This window comes from Netta rufina (assembly GCF_964035555.1).
Source record: "Netta rufina genome assembly, chromosome: 1".
NCBI classification, from domain to species: Eukaryota; Metazoa; Chordata; class Aves; order Anseriformes; family Anatidae; genus Netta; species Netta rufina.
The window spans coordinates 162,530,276-162,550,571 of NC_140123.1; the positions used below are offsets into that span (position 1 = coordinate 162,530,276).

Consider the following 20,296-nt stretch of genomic DNA (forward strand, 5'->3'; position numbering starts at 1 on the left):
TGCTCACATGAAGACCTAGGGCTGAGCACTGGTTTACTCCTGACGTCCAGCTTCTGCATCTGCTCACCCAGTTTCTTTAGGGCTGTATTGACCGGGACGAGTGGCAATTTGGGAGGTTTCCTTCTTTTTACTCCTCTTTCTTTTTCAAGGCAGTCGGTGAAGAAAAGTGGAAGGCATGACCCCCTCCTCAGACAGAGAGCTCAACGGGCTAGATAACCCCAGCTTTGTGGTGAGTCTGCTCTTCTCTGACGGGTAATTCTTGCATAAATTGGTGTGCTCCCTGCAAATGGAGGAGAAAGGGAAAGTCAGGGGGGTTGGACTGGATGCTGGGATGCTTGTGTGTGGTGAAGGTCTGTCTCAGCTCTTTTATCGGCAGGAATTTGCGGAATGATAGCCTAACTAAAGCCTGCTGCTGCTGCAGACTCAGTGCAGTTTCTGCTCTCTGGTGCCCTTCTCACTTCTTTTCTCTCCATTATTTCTAAAAAGATGGAGTAGGTGAATGGCAGTGCAAGTATATCTATACTGAAAAGGAAGAGAGCTGGTGGTTCCTGGTGCCGGTGTCCCCGGGTAGAGGCATTTATATATTAACTAGTAGAATTACAAAACAAATTTAGCCTGCCAAAGAATGTGTTTCTTTGTCTTCTGGATCTATTTCTAGTGAGGTAAACTGTTGTAGACTTGGATGAAAAAGGGTTTGGGGAGTCAGCAAGGGAAAACACCCTGTAGATTTATAGTGGGATAGTATAAGCTGTAAATGATGTGTGAATTCAGAGGTATGCAGTGCACAGGAAATACTGGGGGGCTATAACAGAACCACAGGGCAAGGACTTGGGGCACAGCAGCCCCATTCCTGTCTCATGGCAGAGGTTGCCTCCATTAGAAACAAGGAAAGCTGCTTATATCCTGACAGCAAGGGTCTAAGAGTGGGGTCCTGCAACTGTCCCACACCTTGGTACAGACCACCCAGCTGGGGGACTTTGGAGGAGTCATTTAATCTCCTGGTGTCCGAGTCTCCCATTTCTCAAATAACTTTTGGAGAGCTTGCTGTGAGCAGTGGAGGTGGAGTGCTGTGTGTGTAGCTGCAGGCAGAGCCTCAGGGCAATGCAGAGGCTTGCTTTCGCTATCGTTAATGATGTCCATTTCTACCTATTCTGCCATAAAGCAGATCAGGCTGTGACTGCCTGAAGTTTGAATTAGCACTGTCTTCTGCCTGTGGTTCTAGCAGTTTGGTTTCTGACCACCTTCCTGATGTAGCACGCAAAGGGCATCTTCAGCCCCTGGCCCCAGGGGAGCAGCCAGGCTGAGAACCACCAGGAGCAGCTACAGCAGCTCCTGCAAGGGCCTGTCCCTGCCCCAGACTGCTCCTGCCTCTTCCTCCTCCCAGTGCCTCAGCATCACGGGATGGCTGAGGCCCTCTGCAGACCACCTGCTCCAACCCCTGCTCAAGCAGGGCCACCCAGAGCAGGCTGCCCAGGACCACGTCCAGGTGGTTTTTGAAGATCTCCACAGAGGGAAAGTATAAAAACTTTCTGGGCAGCCTGTGCCTGCGCTCCATCACCCACAGTGAAGAAGTGCTTCCTGATGTTCAGGTGGAACCTTCTGTGCTCCAGTTTGTGCCCATCACCTCTTGTTCATTCAGACATTGTCTCCTGTCCTGCCTTGTCCTGTTATCTCTGCTTCATCCGTCTCCCATTGAGCCCTGCTTGCTCCCCTCCAGCTCCCAGGGAAGGCCAGGCACTCGTGATGATCATGCGAGGCTGTTACTGGCACAGGCTCTGCCCGGCTGCCCTGTGCCTCCTGGCTAACATGGGAAAAGTTGCAGTGAAAGGAAAGGAGCTTACTGCTGTCTGCTTAGCTTAGGATTCATCTACCCATGGTGTTATTCGGGAGTAGCTGTCCCCAAATAACTCCCTGCATGAGCAGTCTTAAATACCTTGCTGTACTTTGTGTTAAACCACAGCTCAGAACAGGCCCTCCTGTTCTGAAATGAAAATGCCTCCATAGGGAGTTATTGAGGAACGCCTTTTGCTCTTGAAGTTCATGCCTGAGCTCAGTTTGAATTAACCCTGCCCTCGCCTATCTGTTTTGAAGGATGTGTGATGACCCCAGCCTGCCTTGGCTGGATAAATACACCGTGTTTTAGAAGGTATCAGATAGCACATTTCTAACAGCATGATCTTAAATGGGGCAGCCACAGGTCTTGCAAACTTGGAGATTTCAAACGAGTGATGCTGTCCTGCAGGGTTAATTGGCCACATCTGCTAATGTACAACTGAATGTAAGACTAATTTTAAGTCCCCGTTCCCTGACCATAGTGTTAGCTCCAGCAGTAGGTAGGCCACGAGCATATACCCTGCTTTGCTGGGCCTTTCAGAGTCCTTATATTCTGGCAGGACTTGAAGGACAAAAGAAAAGAAGAGGAAGAAGAGGTTCGGTGCTAACAGAGTGGTTGAGTTTCTCCTGACAGCAGGTTTGTTTGCCTTGTGAGTGTGTGCACATGGCTTTGTGTGCATGCACAGGTGGGATGTGTGTGTAGTTGTGCATGGGGTGTCTGTGTGTGTGCACGTGTATGCACAGAGGTGAGGGTGAGGTGGAAGGAGAAGCAGAAAATTGGGGGCATTTACTCAGCTTAAAAACCGAGGCAACCGAAGCAAAGCAATATTTTGCTTTCCTTGGCAAAGCACATCTCTGCACAAACAAACCCTGTGAGGCGTACAGCTCCCTGGGGAGCCCTGGGGCTTCTGGCTGCCTGCGGGGGGATCCAAGCCTTCCTGGGGAGCTGTTCTAGACCCATCACCTCCCCGAGGCCCCGTGTCCCCAGGTCATTTCCCCATCCCTGGTGCTGCCCCTTACTCAGCAGCACAGGGTGCCATCCCCATGGCAGACAGCCAAGCTGGGTAGCACCTGGTAGCCCCTGCTGGGGATGAGGTCTCCACCCAGCTTCTGCCAGCTGGCTCCTTTGAAACAGACACTGGGACACCATGGTCTTTGGTTTCGCCTGGTTCCTCCGTTTTAGAGAGGTGTCCTGGGTTATATCCAGCACAGGTGTGCTTATGGAGGCAGAACACTCGTAAGGGTGTGTGTGAGATCAGGAAAATAAGATTTAAGAGAAGGAAATGAATACAGAAAAGGCTTCCACTCTGTAAAGTCAAATTGCTTCAAGGTATTTTATCAAAAGAGATATTTGAGTGGGCTGGAGAACTGGGGACAGTGCAAGATTCATGTGTTAATCCACTGCACACTCCTTCTTGCTTCTGGTCACAGTTTCTCCATCCTTAGCAAGGCATTAATGATACTAACATACTTTGTCCCAATGTCTTTTTGAGGCTGACATGCCCCCAGATGTTTCTCCTGGACTAGACGTGTGTATAAGCATATAAACAACTTCCCTATGTGTTTTTACCTCTGTTTTAATTTCCCCTCAGTTGCTCTTCTTTCTTCTAGCCTTGTTGAAAGCTACATACATGGGTTTGCCACACGACATGGAGCATGGCTGCAGGAGAGGCAGCTGTGGCTAACAAAGGGTCTCTCTGTTTGCCAGGGCGAAGATGGGAGCCACCACTGCTCCTTGCCGGATCCTGCTGCCCATGGCCCAGGGGACATCGAAGTCAAGGGCCGTGATGAGAAGCTAGCCTACACCGTCACGGATGTGCCCCCCTGGTACCTGTGCATCCTTCTGGGCATTCAGGTGTGACAGGGATGCAGGCAGAAGGTGGGGGGATGGAAGGTTAACAGTTGTTCAGACGGTTCATGGGGGCAAAACCCAAATTTGGGAGTACTTTACATTCCCCAGGTGTGACTGGAGCTGTTCTGGGCTGGATCTTGGTGGACTTCTGGTCCTTCCCACGGCTGCCTGAGCACTGATTGCTATCCTTGTGCCGGCAGCTGCACCCTGCCCCGTGAAGTGCAGATGGAAGGCAGAGTGCCAGGACCAGAGCCAAATAGCTAATAAGAACTGGTCAGATACCTCTGCTGAAGCCGGTCTAAAGACATGGCTAAAGACGTGTGAGCTTCTGCCTTACCACTGCAGTAAAAGCTAACCAGAGGAAGCAGGAGAAGGGTCTACACTGCTTTGGTCACTCCATGCCCAGGTGTGTTAAATGCCTCAGTGCCACACAAAGCCACCGGGTCCAGAGCCTCAGAAAAAAGAGATCTCAGAGTGATTAAGGAAATGACAGACTGTGCTTGGAGCTTGGAGGACATCTTGTACTTTGTTTCCTTCAAAGGTCATCTTAGAGTTAGAATGTATAAAAAAAAGATTTTTTGAACACACCTGAGTCATAATTTTAATAAAGCATGCCTCTAATGAGCACAGTGAGTTTCTGAGTGCCACCAATTCCACCACTGTCATCCTGTACTATGAGTAAGAACTAGGAATTGCTACTAGCTGAAGTAACCTGACCTTGTCCATTGTTCACCACAAATAAGGTTAATATTTAAAGTGAAAATAAATCTGAACAATTATTTGTACATTTAGTTATTAAGCAAAGGTCATCATTGAAAATATCTCTTTGACTCTTCTGAAAAACAGTGCCTGATTTTTCCATTCTTTGGTGTCCATTTTTTAAGACTATTTGTAATTGCACTGTGTGAGAAAAGCAGTTGATAGCAAAGAATGGACAACTCTGATTTGCTAACTTTTTATGTTATCAGTTGTGGTGCAAATGAAATGAACAGAGACATTTGCACTCGCCTCACCGGATCCCTTCCTTGGGAAGTCCTCTACTTCCTGGAACAGCATCCCCAGCAGCTTTGTTTGCAGGGCTGGGGATAAACTGTTTGCATCTGGCAGCAATCTGGGGGATTCAGAGGACTACAAAATGTCCTTGGGCATGGAAAGTGGGAGAAGTCTGTGGGAGTGGATTGCGGTTCTTGTAGGTACTTTGGAACCGCCCTTAACAGAACATTAAAGTTGTCAAAAAAGAGAATGGGTGGTGCTAGTGTCACCCAAACACAAAAGTGCTAGGTACTTTCAGATTTCCCTCAGCAACACATTAATTATATATTGCCAGTTCTGTGTCCTTCTTCACCCAGTCTTTCTCTGTGGCTCCTAGCATTTCCTGACAGCCATGGGAGGTCTCGTAGCCATCCCGCTGATCCTCTCCAGAGAGCTTTGCCTCCAGCACGACCTGCTCACCCAGAGCCACCTGATCAGCACCATCTTCTTTGTCTCAGGCATTTGCACCCTGCTGCAAGTCCTCTTTGGAGTCAGGTAGGCCAAAGGCAAGAAATAGGATATGCAAGAAAATTTATAGATGCGATTACTACGTGCTCAGCAACCAGCTTGCTGTAGAGTTTATCTATTAACAAGGGTCATTTGCTACCCTTGGGCAGTCAGGACACATGCCAAAGTGTACTGCAATTGCTGTACCTGACAGTTTTGTGTGGCTACCTCACTGTTTGACATCTGCATCTCCTGGAAATTGATGCACCTCTCATTGGGCTCATAAGGTATTGGCCATGATAAATAATAAAACATTAAAAGATTCAGTAAGCTGTATCTGCCTCTTCCTTATCAGGGATCCTCCAGCTGCACCAGGTCCCTTTTGATCTCATTCTGGGACACAGAGTCCTTGAGAAACTCTAGGGCAGGGGATGATTGGGAGAAATAGGAGCCCATCTGCCACCTTTAGGGACACAGAGAGGAGCAAAAGCCACACATTCTTTGGCTTTCAAATCTGAATGACCTGGTTAAAAGTCTTCTACCAGAAAATCACAAAATGTTTTTTACACTTCCTGTATCTTTCCCCAGGGCAACTTTTCCATCTCTGTCTGTCATAAGAAATGGCTGTAGATGACACCATCCCCAGAAGTGGCCCCACCAAAAAGAGTCTATCTGGTTCTTCTGAGTTTGATTAAATTCAGGTTAGGGTACATGGTCAAAGTGGGAGCCATTCTAGTGATTCAGACCGGAGTCCTCCCAGGCCACCCCCAAGATGATTATTGCCAGCTCCGATTGTAAGGCATGAGCACATTCCCTGTCAGAAGGGTGGACTCAGCTGGAGGAGGGATGGTAATCAAACCAAGCCTGGGGAAAGACTTGGAAGCACTTTTTTTTCCCCCTCCTTTTACTGCTTTCTTAAAGCCTTTAGTAGCTGATAACCACAAGTCACCAACAGGACAGGGAAAACAGTAAATACAAGGTTAAGGGGGTGCTTCTTCCTGGAAAACATCAGTGTTACTGTCCGAGGCCCTGGGGAACCCTCAGCTAAGTGCTCTGCATAGCTCATGGTGACCATATTTAAGAAAGACTGATTTAGAGAAGAGGTGAGAAGAGGTACAGAGATGACCCATTAACATGTTATGGGGAAGGGAGACAGCCCATCTCGTAAAGGCAACGTGAGTGAGATTGGTTGGTTTAGCTTTGCCAAATGGTGGCTCAGAGGGTCTGGCTGCAGCCTACAACTAGTCTGGGAGGGAAGAGGGGGCATCAGGCAAGAAGAAACAATTACAGCTAAAAGCTACTGCTGGCACATGAACAAAGAGATAGGAACTGGCCATGGAAAAGGGGACATTCCTCCCAAGAGTGAGTGCAATTTGGCAGCAGCCCTGCTGAAGCAATAGCCAGGGGAAAACCCCAACCCACTGTAACCTGCAGCTGTGTGAAAAAACATGAAAAAGCAGTGATGGGTCACTAGAGAAACTACCCTAGCAGCTCCTGAGGAGACACAGGTCACTTGTCGTTATGGTGAGCCCCCTTAGTAGATGCTTGGGCATCCTACAGTGATGATCAGAGCATAACGTCTTCACTAAAGCTGCAGCTTTCCATCTTGTAAACCCTGCTGCAAAAAACTCCATGTGCCCCATATGCATCACCTCAGTACCCCGTCTTGCCTTTAGTCATAGGATCATAGAATCACAGAATGGTTTGGGTTGGAAGGGACCTTAAAGCCCATCTAGTTCCAAATCCCTGCCATGGGCAGGGGTGCCGCCCACTAGATCAGGTTGACCAGAGCCTCGTCTAGCCTGACCTCGAACACCTGCAGGGATGAGGCATCCACACCTTCTCTGTGCAGCCTGTGCCACAGTCCCAATTAGCCCACCAGACAGAGGAGTTGTGCTCTTACAGCTATGCCACCTTTCATTTTCCTGTGCTTTCTGGTGAATGGTGGAAATGCTTCTGGTCCAGGGAAATTTGTGCCCTGCAAAAGCATTCATGTGGATTGCTGCCCTGCTGCTTTTCTGAGCAGGTGCCACAAGAGTTTCTGGGGCAAGGAGAGGTTGCTCTGGGAGCTGCTCCTAGGGATGCTTCCTGAGCAAATGAAGCCAAAGTGCCTTGGGGGTTCCTCTTGGCTTGTTCCAAGCTCACTGCCATGTCCATTCTGTTCTAGTGTCAGTGGAAATGGGGCAGATGGGTTAGCTTTAAAAACAGTCTAGTAAAAGCTAAGTCACAATTTCCAGTGACCCCAGCCTGAGGATGGTTATGGAGTGGCAGCAGCCAGCATATATTTGTGCTTGTGGTTTTAAGCTAGTTGTGAAGAAAAATGAGGCATCTTAAGTGAACAGAGAAAACAACTGGATATTGGTGGGATTTGGGCCTAGGTCAATGCCAAACTTTTCTTCAGAGTCTCACCATCTTTCTTCCTTGTTCTTCTCTCCTCCTCCAACTTGTTCTTTTGGCTGTTGTTTTAGCACATGCACATAGTCACACCTTAGGAGGACAATTTTTCCGTAAAGAAGAGTTTGACTCCAGAGCCAATGTGCCTTTCCATCGTGGCTGTTGCTCTTAAGTACAATGGACAGCAATTCCCAAGCATTGTCAGTGATAGAGACTTGCCAGAACAATTCAAAAGACATGGCCAGTGGCCATGAGCAGACTGATTTCCTTTTTTTTTTAAATTATTTTGCTTTTCTGTCTCTCACCCTTACGGAACTGAGATTCCAGCATTCTCACTTGTCAACTTTTCCCTCTGTTCTCCTTCCAGGTTGCCTATTATTCAAGGAGGGACTTTTGCATTCCTGACCCCCACCGTGGCCATGCTGTCTCTCCCCAAATGGAAGTGCCCTGCTTGGACGCAGAACGCCACGCTGGTGAATGCCTCTTCACCAGAGTTCATTGAAGTCTGGCAGACACGGATGCGAGAGGTATATTGCATTTTCAGTGGCACCTCTTCTTTATTAAGGCTGTTTGCTTTCAGAAAAGCACCTCAGCATAGTAGGGACATCAGTGCTGGGAATGCTCCATCCACAGTGGACCTCACTCTGTTACAGCTTTCCTGGTGTTTTCATAAAATGGAATCACAGAATGATTTGGGTTGGAAGAAACCTTAAGGATCACCTGATTCCAACCCCCTGCCATGGGCAGGGACACCTCCCACCAGACCAGGCTGCCCAAAGCCCCCTCCAGCCTGGCCTTGAGCACCTCCAGGGATGGGGCATCCACAGCTTCTCTGGGCAGTCTGTGCCAGGGCCTCACCACCCTCTGAGTGAAGAATTTCTTCCTAACATCTACTTTAAATCTTCCTGAGGAAGATGTTTCTAATGAAGGGACCTTGTCTGTTCACATGAAACCTAGTAAAAGAGATGGAAGGGCAGAACTTACTGTAAATATTACAGTAAAATGTGTTCTTGGGTAGTCAAAAGAGAGGAGGAAGGGTCAGAGATGTCATTGTCTTATCTTATATCTATTGCCATTTCAGGGTAAGTGACTAAATTTGCCTCTGTCAATCTACACCAGGGTGCTTTGCAAAGTATTTGGGAATTGTAAGCTCACAAAGTATTTGCTGTGCAGAGCAGCATACCATCCCTACTGATATGTATAAAACCTGTTCTGTCATAAGGACGCTGCTATCTTTCCTTTCAGGCTGGGTGCTTCATCCCCAGCCCTCTGTGTTTCTTTTCCCTTTGGAGTTGGGATGAAAGAAGGTGCTCAGCACAGCAGGGGATTCAGCCTGGGTTTATCATCAAATCTGCAAAGGCAGAGAGCAGCCTCACCCTAGAGTCCCCTAGCTGGAGGCTAGGGAACAGCAAATGGCTTTTCAGGACAGATCACTGGCTACTTAAACAGTGATTGTCAAACACAGAAAAGTTCAAGGTGATAATTGTGTCCCTGGAGGAAAACTGATAGAAAAAAGAGAGGCTGTCATGACCCTCCTGTCCTACAAGAGTGCTGAAACTTCCCAAGACCTTCCCAGCTGGGAGGTGAGAGGAGGCTGTGTCTCTACTCCCACTTTCAGAGCAAGAGCTTTTTTCCTGCATTTTGGGGGAGCAGAAAGAGGGTGCAGGGAAGCTGCTGCATGCTTGGATGGTGCAAAGGACAGGCAGGAGGAGTCTCTGGAATAAATTAGCCCTGGTGAGGACTAAATCCCTCAGCCAAGGTGGGAGTTGATGTACTGGTACTTTGGTGGTCCTTCACCGCATGTCCTACTCAGCTGAGCCATGCTGTAACCAGCAGGATGGCCTCTGAACTGGTCCATCTGTGGAGTCCGAGCCTGGCTCTCACACTGGTTTGGCACTGACCTAAAAAAAGGCTTAACAGCTGGAGCTCCATTCACCCTCTGCTCTCTTTCTTCATTTTTCCAGGTACAAGGAGCTATCATGGTAGCTTCCTGCTTTCAAATCTTAGTTGGATTTTCTGGCCTGATTGGATTTTTGATCAGATTCATCGGGCCCCTGACAATTGCCCCCACCATCTCCTTGGTTGCACTACCTCTCTTTGACTCAGCTGGAGAGGATGCTGGGCAGCACTGGGGCATAGCCTTCATGTAAGTCTCACTTCCCCTTGTGAAAACTGGGTGTACACAAACCACCTACCTCAAATTTTAAACCAGGGGTTACAGCTGGTAGTAGGTTTCTCCTGAGTTCAAGGTTTATTTGTTGAGCATTAACATCCAGCAGGCTTGTGCAAGACACCAGCATGGTGTAGTTACCTCCCAAAGAACTTAGAGACCTCAGCAACACCAGCAACAAAGCAAAACCAAAAATTGATTTAAAAGCATCTGATATAATGAAAACCCGAAGTTCATAGGTCAATAGAGAAACAAGTCTTTCCTGTGAGTCATTGCTGAGGGCCTCTCTGTTGTATTTGTCTATCTATGCACACTATCTTACACACCCATTACTTAAATTAAAAAGATATTTCTAAAACAACAAAGTTGAGCACCCAGGGTTAGGTATTCCTCGAGTTAGAATAGCTGCTGCTTCTTGGCTTGTTTTCACAAGAGGAAGAATTGTTTTCTCCACAGAGGGCCTTTGGGAAATGTCCGCATTGTGTGTATGTGGCTTTGCACCGTTAAGAGCTTTCTTTCAAGGCTATCTGTGTGTGTGCCTTTGTGCATGAGTGTACAAGTATGCTTGGTGGCAGAAGTTTGTTGGAACTTCAGAAACAATTTCAGAAAATAGAAGGTCCACTGCATGGTTCGCCTGCAGGTTTAGCACTTTCAGATCTATAATACAGAGTTAAGCTCAGGCTAACATATAGCAGTAGCAGATTCTTATCCACTGTAAGGACTCCCAATGGTTTGCTAGTGCTTTCAGAGCTGCCTTTGGTGACTCAGGGGTCAGGTCTGAATGCAGCCCTGGGAAGGCAACGTATTGTTGTAGGGTCATGATCCAGCCCCAGACTGGGCTTCAGCTCCCAGCTCCACTGCTGGTTGTGTTCTGCCTGCCCCCACCTACACTCTCAGGCCCCAAATGCTACCTCTCTTCTCCACCTCCAGTTCCTCACCTCACTGATCTCTTCCACCAGCACACCATAAGACCCCAAACCCTTCCTGTCTCCCTGCTCTCCAGCTTCCTCTTCAGCATTGTTCTGTTCCCTGATCCCAGTCCTTCCATGACTCAGACTCCTTTGCCCCAACCCGATCATTGTGCTCTGAGCCATGTGGGTTGTGTCCTCTTTTGCTGCCTCCTCCATTCTCCATTGATGCTGTTAGGGAAAGGGAGAAGGAGGTGGTAGAGATGGCAGAAGACATGAGCCCTGTGCTCTCAGCCCTGCTGTCCAGCCCCCACCACATCCCGGAGCCCCCATAATGGGCAATGCCCATTGTTGCCTTGAGAAACTGGGTTAGCGTGTGCTCACTTGCTCACATGGTGATGGTACATACACAGTTCATCACTTGGCAAGGCCTGGACATATTCCTGAAAAAAAGCTCCCGATCTTTACAGCCTGCAAATGCTAAAGTCACAGATGTTTATGCCGAGTACCTGGGACAAATGATCGTTGTTACAGATCATACTTGAGCAGAGTTTTGTGAGAAAGAGCAATATGTATCTCCCCAGAGGACAAATCTTACTAAACCTCAAATCTCTGCTGTGGGTCACAGGCAGACCTTACCACTGCTCAAGGCAAAATGACCTTCTCAACACAGGCTATACTATGCCTATTTCCTGATCATCACTCTTCTAAATAGGTTTAGGATATATTTCTTCAGAAATATTTGGCCTGAGGCAGATGTTTTCCATGGAAATTTTCATCCCGAATGGGTAAAGTTAGGCAGAATTATAAGCAGCTGAAAATAGCATCCGTTAATGGAATGTGTCAGGCAACCTGAATAATAAGCAGTGACACCTACCAAAGATAGACGAGTGCTCTGCAGTGATTCATCAGGGTGCTGAGCCCCTTTGTGCAAATGCACAAAACGTGCACTGATGCAGCCGGTCTGGGCTCTGCAGCTTTAGAAACCAGGAAAGGGAAACTGGTTCCCCCTCCAACGTTCTGTGTCCAGTCACTCAGTGAGTGCATTGAATTATGACTGGTAACCTTTGGCTGTATGCTGTGGTACATCTTTGTGCAGCTCTGCGCTGCTGCTGCCAAGAGGTTCAGTCCCACATGAGGGATGGGAGAGAGGCTGCACCTCGTGGCCACCAGAACAAGCCCTTGGTAGAGTATGTCCAAAAGCTCATTCTGCCCCAGCCTTGCTGGAGCCACCCTCCGGTGCTGAGAGCCTGTTTATGAGGTCCTCTGGAGTCCTGGGTCTTTGGGTAGCCAGTCCTTCAGTTAATGCGGGGACAGGTGGGCAGCTGGGCACCCATTTTGTCTCATGGTCTGGTTTTCCCTCCTCCCAGGACTATATTTTTCATAGTTCTGTTCTCTCAGTACCTGAAGGACATCCCTGTACCACTGCCATCGTACCAGAGAGGCAAGAAGTGCCACTTCTCCCCTGTCTACCTCTTCCAGATCTTCCCGGTACGTTTGGGTTCCTGGTCACCAGTCTGGCATGGTGGAGGGACCAGCCTCACCCAGCCCAGACTGCTGGGGCTGTTCCCACTCGCTTCAAGGGGACTGAACACTTCCTGGCACAGGCTATGCTGCGAGGGGGCAGCGGGGAGAAGGTTCCCACCGCCCTGCTCATGGGGTGGAAGGGAGGGCTGGGACCCTTGCTGTGCTGTCCCTCTCCCTCCATCCCACGTGCACGCACACACATGCATGGGGAAGGGGTTGGACTCATCCCAGACCCTGCCCGACCTCACCAGCGATGCAGGAGTGACCTAACCAGCCTGCTGACTGTGACGGGCAGGTGCTGTTGGGGCTGTCCCTGAGCTGGCTGCTCTGCTACGTGCTGACGGTGACCGATGTCCTCCCTGGGGACCCCGCTGCCTACGGCTACCTGGCACGGACGGACACGCGTGGGGACGTTTTGTCTCGGGCTCCCTGGTTCCGGATCCCTTACCCAGGTACCACAGCGTAACCCTGCACCCCTCTCCCCTATCTCTCGCTGCTGCTCCCTGCCTGGTTCATGGCTACCACGGGGAGATGAAGTGCCAAAATCGAGGCAAATACCCACAAATGCCCTTATCATTTTTTCCCCTCAGTAGATTTCAGAGCAAACTGAGCCTGAACCGAGCTCTGTATTTGCAGGCCAGTGGGGAGTGCCAACCGTCAGCTTGGCTGGGATATTCGGCATCCTCGCGGGGGTGATCTCTTCCATGCTGGAGTCCATGGGGGATTACTACGCCTGCGCCCGCCTGTCCGGCGCCCCGCCGCCGCCGAAGCATGCCATCAACCGCGGGATCGGGGTGGAGGGCATTGGCTGCCTCCTGGCCGGGGCCTGGGGAACGGGGAACGGCACCACGTCCTACAGCGAGAACGTGGGGGCCCTGGGCATCACCAAGGTGAGCCTTGTACGGTGCGGTAACTGCGGTGCTCTCGGCCTCCTGCAGCTCCTTCCCGGTGCGTTTATGGGTGTGTTGTGTGTAGGGGGATAGACTGGAGCTGGGAAGCGACCTTAGCCCACCTCTGCAGCGACTGCCTCCCGAAAATGTGCCTGCTGCCTACCTTAGGGTGCCGCCAATCATGTAGCACAGGTTGTCGTTCCCTCTTTCATTGCTCATAGTTTGTGTGGGAGAAGTACAAGCTGCCATTACTTGTGGCTCCTGGCTTAGGCTCCTGTAAGACTAAAGGGCAGTATGTTACTGACCTACTCTGAAATGTCCTAAGGACTGGATTTATCAAAGACTATCTGTCTACGTACCTGTCTGTCTGTCTGTCTGTCTATCCATCTTCCTTTAGATATCTTTAAAGAGGAAAGGATAAACTGTGCTGCCAACTACTTTATGTTTTTACTTCCACATAAAGTTTTGTGAATTCCTTGAGTATCTCTTATAAGAGATACTTATGTCCTTATATTGCTCTTATAAGGAAAACAAATTTCCAGAGATAGATAAGCTTTAACAATCAGATCATAGATTTTCACTAAGATTTACAGCTAGAGGATGGGTACATCCAGCAACCACTTGAAAACATTTTAAAATAATTGTCAAACAAGCTATGTCATGTCAGCAGAGCCGTGAGTCTGTAAATGAATGCAGAAGTTGACTTATGGCTCCCACTCTATGTTATTAGTTATTTCACTGGATTTTATAAACTTCAGTCACAATAACCATTTTTACAGTGTTTGACCGTGTCACCATGGGATTGGTACATACTGACCATACACCTGAGCCTGGTCTTTCATGACATGTGGGGTTTGCTGATGTGATGATAATGCAGAAGTGATCAAACCCATAATTATTGGATTATAGGACAAGCCTTCTCCCCGTGTACCCCAAGCCCTTCAGACAGACATGCCATCCATGCTGATTCAGCAGAGAGAGTTCCCTTCGATCCCACCTCTGCTCACCTTGTGACTTAAGAAACCATCTCAGTCTTAAATCCGACTCTGACTGGGATAGGTGGTGATGCTGAGAGCACAAGGCAGATTCCATTTCATTTGTTTTTTACATGGGAAATATATTTTTCCATCACAAAAAGAAACACAAGGGACTCGTTTCCTTTGCTTAAACACAGGTGTCCAGCACCACCTGAAATGTGTTTGGATATTTCAGATATACACAGGGGCTGTCAGGTAAGGCAAAAGAGAAGCTGCCAAAAACTGCCAAGATCCAACAACTTAAATGGCACCAGACACCTGTGTTTAAGCTACTGGATCAAGCCCAACATGCCAGTACTGAGCTCTCACATCCAGAAAATAAGAGGACGATTTTAAGGAGGGGTAAAGATCTCAGAATCACCATATATGTAGCAGAGAACTGCAGTTTCTCCAATCTTAAGAAGGAGAACCAATTTTCTTGTTTTCCTGACATAATTGAAACAAACTCGAATCTAGAGGCTTTAGAAGCAGATGCTCCCAGTTGTGGTATCAGTGGATTAGTTAATTTGCCTTTAAGGCCAACTCCATATATTGGGTAATTTGACATTTCACAATTTTGGCAATTTAAGAATCTGAAGCTTTATTCTAATCCTGGAACAAATAGCTCTTCTGGCTTTTATTAAATTACTGTTTTGATGGTAATGGTGTCCCAAGGTTTTAAGCCAAGGAATATAAAAAGTGCACCTGAAGGCAATGCATGATTTTATTTTGAAACTCCCCACCAAATCTCATTCATTTATCTTTCACAATTAAGTAACACTTAGTATTTCGTAAATATGTGCCTTTAAAGTATTTTTAAAGATATTTAAAAAGAGACACTACTAGTTACTGGGAATGTTTCTGTTGAAAGCATTTGTAAAATGCCCTTGAAAGAAAAGTGACATTCTTCAGATATTTCAATGGAAGGATTAAAATAATTAATTGAATTATAAATTGTTTGCAGAGGATTACAGAATTTCTCAGCCTAAGACTTGAAAACTGTAAATCTTAACGTGATTCTTTAAGCTGTCCAAGTTTTCGTGTGGCTAGGCCTATCTTGAATTGAAAGTCTAATAAATATTGCTGCTTTTCTGTTTAATTTCTGCAATCTGTAAATGTCTCTTTCATCCCTTTGTTTGGCAGATGCTCTCTTTCTTCCCTATTCACATACTCTAACAGCTCTGAATGAAAGGCATGGCTCTGTGCTTCATCCTCTCTTAGCTGTAGTGCCAGACTAAGAATTGACCCCCTGGCTCTTCCCAGGGAAAAAATGAGAGCGAGCTGCTTTTATTGAAGCTAGATGGGTAGGGGGCAGACCAAGAGACTTCCCCACTTCTGTAGATGACCATGGAAAGGATCTATTAGATCCAAGAGCTCAGGATGGAAGCAACCAGCGTGGCCAGCTCTTCTCTCCCACATTTTGTCCCCTGGGAATGGTGCAGGACATCTAGTTGAAAGCCATTTTTGGATAGAAATCTAACCCCTGGTGGAAGCGTTGTCCAGTGAATTAATTGGGTGATTGCAGCGCCAGCCTGGGGGTATGCCAGGACATTTCTGGGCCGGAGCGAGAGCAAAGCGGTGTGAGGGAATTACTGTGCTCTGAAATTATTAATAAGCTTTTTGTTTCACAGCAAAATGTTTAAGTCCTGGCAGCAATAAGGAAGATAACATAAAGTACACAGGTGGGGATCCCTGATTGTTCTCGGAGTGCCCATTATGGTAAACATTTCCTAGTCTGCAGCTACAGGGACTTTCCACACGGTGAGAACTTCCCAGCTCACCGGTGGCTATGTCCAAACCTTGGCACTGAAGGCAACACCAAGTACTTCGGTCAGAGGTGCAAGCCCTGCCTGGCAGCTCTGCACTGACTGGCGCTGCCACTCTCTGCCTTGCTGTGCCAGCCCACGACTGCCTCCTCTTCCTCTTGTCCCAGGTTGGGAGCCGCATGGTGATCGTTGCTGGCGCCTGCACCATGCTCCTCAGCGGCGTCTTCGGGAAAGTCGGGGCGATGTTTGCCAGCATACCCACCCCTGTCATCGGAGGCATGTTCCTTGTGATGTTTGGCATTATCACGGCAGTGGGGATTTCCAATCTGCAGGTATCAGCTGTGTGCATGCTGTTTCATCCCTAGGGTAGATGACTTTGGCTCCAGGCCAGATTCTTACCAGCCTAAGTCAGACGTAGCTGTGCTGCGGCAAATGCAAACATTTGTACTGGCAGTTCCTCGGGTGAACGTGAGGGCACACGCACACAGAGGCTAAATCACAGACAGGTTCCTGGTTGGGAAAGGGCTTGCCATCAGCTGGGGCAGCAGGATGACTAATGCCCCAGTAGTGCCAGGGCTGCTCGTTCCAGTAACATGGTTTATCTCAAGGCAGCTCTTATCAGCAAGGGAGGCATTTCTGCCACCGCTCCTATAGATGATTTTTCTCCATGTCCTATAGTAATGTGTATTTAGGGGACAGCCCTTCGACTAGGGGGCACAAGCTGGGCAGGAGGCTTCAGTAGAAGGGTTCCATTTCCAACTCTTCCAGCAGTTTGCTCAGTGCTGATGGCTGAATCACAGCTTTTCCCAGCATCTCAGCTGGAGATCATGGAGTGCTTTGCCATCTGACTGCATCTGCCCTATAAAAATGCTAGTGTATGCCATACACGGTTTTGAAAGCGTTTGCTAATTTTGGTTCAGCTCTAAGCAGAGCTTCCTGTTCTAACACCTGTCATTGGGTTTGTGTGTACATCTGAGCATGGCTCACTAACACAACAGCAATCCCCGGGTTTTGGTAATTCCAAATGGCAAATAGTAATGTATACAATTTCTCTGTGCAGTACACGGATATGAACTCCTCCAGAAACATCTTTATATTTGGATTCTCTGTATTTGCTGGCCTCACAGTTCCCAACTGGGCAAACAAAAATAGCGCACGGCTAGAAACAGGTAAGAAGTGATAGTACATTGTTATTTTAGAAACATTTTCTGTAGCACAGAACTGAAGCAAAGACTGATCCAGAGAATTTTTTTAAATGCATTTTTTTTCCATACAAATCTCTGAAAGCTGTGCTTTGACTGTTGACTGTTGCTTTCTGGGAGTGCTGTTCTTGTCCTCTGGTCTGAAACACAGCTCTGCTGTGGAAATACCAGTGACTGCACCTTGACAGATTCTTGTTGGGCTAAGCACTGCTGATCCAAGTTCACTGTGCTGAGATTTCTGGTCCTCCAACAGTTGCTTCTTCCCTGTGTCTCATGTGATTCATATCTTTGTCACAAAGGCTATAGTGTCATCTCTTAAGAGCCCACCCATCCTAGATGGGCTGTTGAAAAGGCTGGGACCACAGATCTCATGCTCTCTGGACTATAAGATACTCCATATCACTGGGCTGTTTTTCTTGTGTGCATTAGCCCTCACAGAGAGACATCACACCTAATTAATTGTGGTGAAATCCCATGCTAATTTTCCCAATATTTCTTTGGGAACTGCAGCTCATATTTTTGTAGGGAACTGCTTGGCATTATGTCATGGAGATTCAGAACCTTTTTGGAGTAGAAGAAGGATTTTGGGGGGTTAGTGCTGTGATCTGCACTGTAAATAGGCTCTTAACTTATTTCTGAGTCATCTGCTGCTCACTTGCAGCTGGGTCAGTGAATAATTATGCAGAATAAAATGATAGGTTTGAAACTGGCAGTGAGGTCTACTTCCCTCCCAATGCCAAATCTCAGGCTCTCCTTTGGGATTTGCAAGTCTTGCCTAAACAACCATGCAGCTTGCAGCCTCTTGGCACCGGCTGTGTTGCTGGTTGAATATGTATCTCTTTGCACCACTATCCAGAGCTTTGTTTTTCTGCTAGGTATCATCCAGCTGGACCAGGTGATCCAGGTGCTGCTTACCACTGGCATGTTTGTGGGTGGACTGCTGGGGTTTATCCTGGATAACACCATTCCAGGTAGGATTTGCTGAAATGAGCTACGCTGCTTGTTCAAGCCTGCCCTAGCATTCGTTTCCTAGCATTTTTTGCCTTCATTACCACTGCTCTATGGGTAAGAGTTGTGATAGCAACCATGAAACACCACGTCACTGAACTCCTCCTGGAGACGGGTGAGGAACAGGAGAGACAGGGAGCCCATCAATGCAATGGTCTCTGGTTGCAAAAAGGCAGCCTATAAGAAAATGACTTGTTTTTCAAGATTGACACAGTTTAAGGAAACGTTTATTTAGGAAAATGTCTTTTATGGAAAATGCTAGCCTACAGTCATGTTGAAAGGAGAGAGAAAGGCAACCGTGGGGAAACTGGAATAAATATTTCTTCCCTAGTTCTAGGCAATGTGCTAAAGTGTGCCTGCTTATGAGAGCTGCCGAAATTGAGGCTGAATTTCTATCACAGCAAGGGAAAGCAGCAGGAAAGGCTGATGACCAAAGTTAGGATACAGGACCTGCAGTTGGCCCTCACAGTCAGCAAAGACCCTATGATTTTCATCAAGCTCAGGGGGGAATAGTGTAAGAATTAGAGAGGAAAATATCAGTTCTGATGCAAAAACAGAATAGGAAGGGCACTCTGTTAACCAGGCTCTTTTACTGACTCGAATTACTGAAAAGCCAATATCCTTTTGGCTCATTAATTTTATTGTACCCTTGATCTTCAGCTCCTCCGGGCACAATTTACAGAATTTACAGGTGTGTTCACTCCCTTTCCCAAGAGGGACTCAGCTGCTGCAACAATTACAGGCAGTTAGTAATTGCTAGCTAAACCTTATTCCCTCACCCCACAGTATCTGAGCAGTTAACACCCCACCTTGTTTTTCTAGCACTTTTTGATGCCCCTTGAACAGTTCTTGCATCCCCCATGGTCTGTGAAAACCTAAAAAAGCAGTGGAGAAGACTGCTTACCTGGAAGCCATTGCAGGAAGATGGGTATTGTCTAGCAGCTCATTAGCTGATTTTTGTGAAGACCTTTGGAGCGAGAAAGGTTTAAGTGCGAGGGATTTGTATGTTCTAGTGGGTCTGCTGGGATTTGAGAGCTGGGTGTGGAGTGCACAAGGTAGTTGCTTGTCCAGAACACCCATTTCAGTGGTAAAAACACAAGCATCTTACTTTTGCTTTCACAGGAACACTGGAGGAGCGGGGACTCCTGGCATGGAAGCATAGCCACAAGGGAGAGGCGGGCAACTCTGAGCTCATTTCCAAGGTCTACGATCTTCCATTTGGCATAGGCACCAAATACTGTGCTGTCTCTTGGTTTCGGTATCTCCCAGCTTGCCCCAAAAGACTACCTGGCAGCAAGAAAATGGATGAACTGAAGGCTGCTGGACAAGAAAGCAGTGATAAAGCAAGCTCAGAAAGAGACTCGGAGATAGGTGCTGATACAAGGATATAAGCACCAGGCCTGAAGGTGAACTTGTCTCTCAAGCAGAGGTCTGAAAAGTGTGTCTGCTGCTCCCATCATCTGAACATCAGCTGGCATCTCTTAGTGGCTGAAGCAAGAGAATGACAATGTCTTTCTCTTCCTAGCTCTGCCCCCAATGCCACTGGTGACCTCAAGGGAATCATTTTTCTCTACCCTACTCCTGCCTGCCCACCTCTAGGAAGAACATAACTCTGCTTTGGGAAAGCCCAAAAAATGCCTGGAAAGGCTGCTCACTTTCCTTCCCTGCACTGATCCTCGGGACCCTGAGGAACAGCTGTTAAGCTGGAGCAAAGCTCTTCCTTTCCTCGGCCTGGCTGCTCACTGGAACACAGGAGAAGACATCCCTGATGTGGGCCCTCTGCCACTCTCAGGCATCCTTTGGGCTGAGGCTTATCACCTTCACCTTAAAAATCTTTAATGGCAATGCTCACCTCTCAGACTTAAACCTCTTTCTGGCCAAAGGGGAGAAGTAGGCACCTCTAGGTGATTCACCTCATTCCTGTGATACTTTAAATTCAGTCAAATGAACGCTGCTAGAAGAGAGGCATCTAAGTTTAATGGGATGAATTGTCTTTTGACAGTGCCTCTCCATCCCTAGCCAGCAGAGGGAATCTGCAGACCTTACTTAGGTTGTTGATCTGTTGGCAATAACCAGTGTCACTGAAAGGAATCCCACCTGGGTGCTGGGAGCAAGCTCAGGGGACCAGCTTCCTTGGAGCACCAAAGAGATGAAGGAATCTCCACCACAGATGAAGGAGAAAACTCTTCTGCTTGTAATCTGAGGTACTTCTGCTACTGCTATGGTCCACGTGTCCCCACCATACCTGTTT

At 47.8% G+C, this 20,296-nt stretch overlaps 1 protein-coding gene across 1 annotated transcript; it reads left to right on the forward strand.

Annotated features, from left to right (window-relative positions):
• Positions 1-175: 175 nt before the first annotated feature.
• On the forward strand, positions 176-19,978 carry LOC311221994 (solute carrier family 23 member 1-like; the record flags this gene model as incomplete). Its single annotated transcript, XM_084306048.1, has 12 exons — positions 176-229; positions 3,542-3,688; positions 5,055-5,212; positions 7,926-8,085; positions 9,523-9,704; positions 12,007-12,127; positions 12,459-12,615; positions 12,800-13,053; positions 16,003-16,167; positions 16,896-17,004; positions 17,913-18,008; positions 19,168-19,978. The coding sequence occupies 12 exons, from the start codon at positions 176-178 to the stop codon at positions 19,434-19,436; spliced, it is 1,872 nt and encodes a 623-aa protein (XP_084162174.1). The 3' UTR covers positions 19,437-19,978.
• Positions 19,979-20,296: the final 318 nt, after the last annotated feature.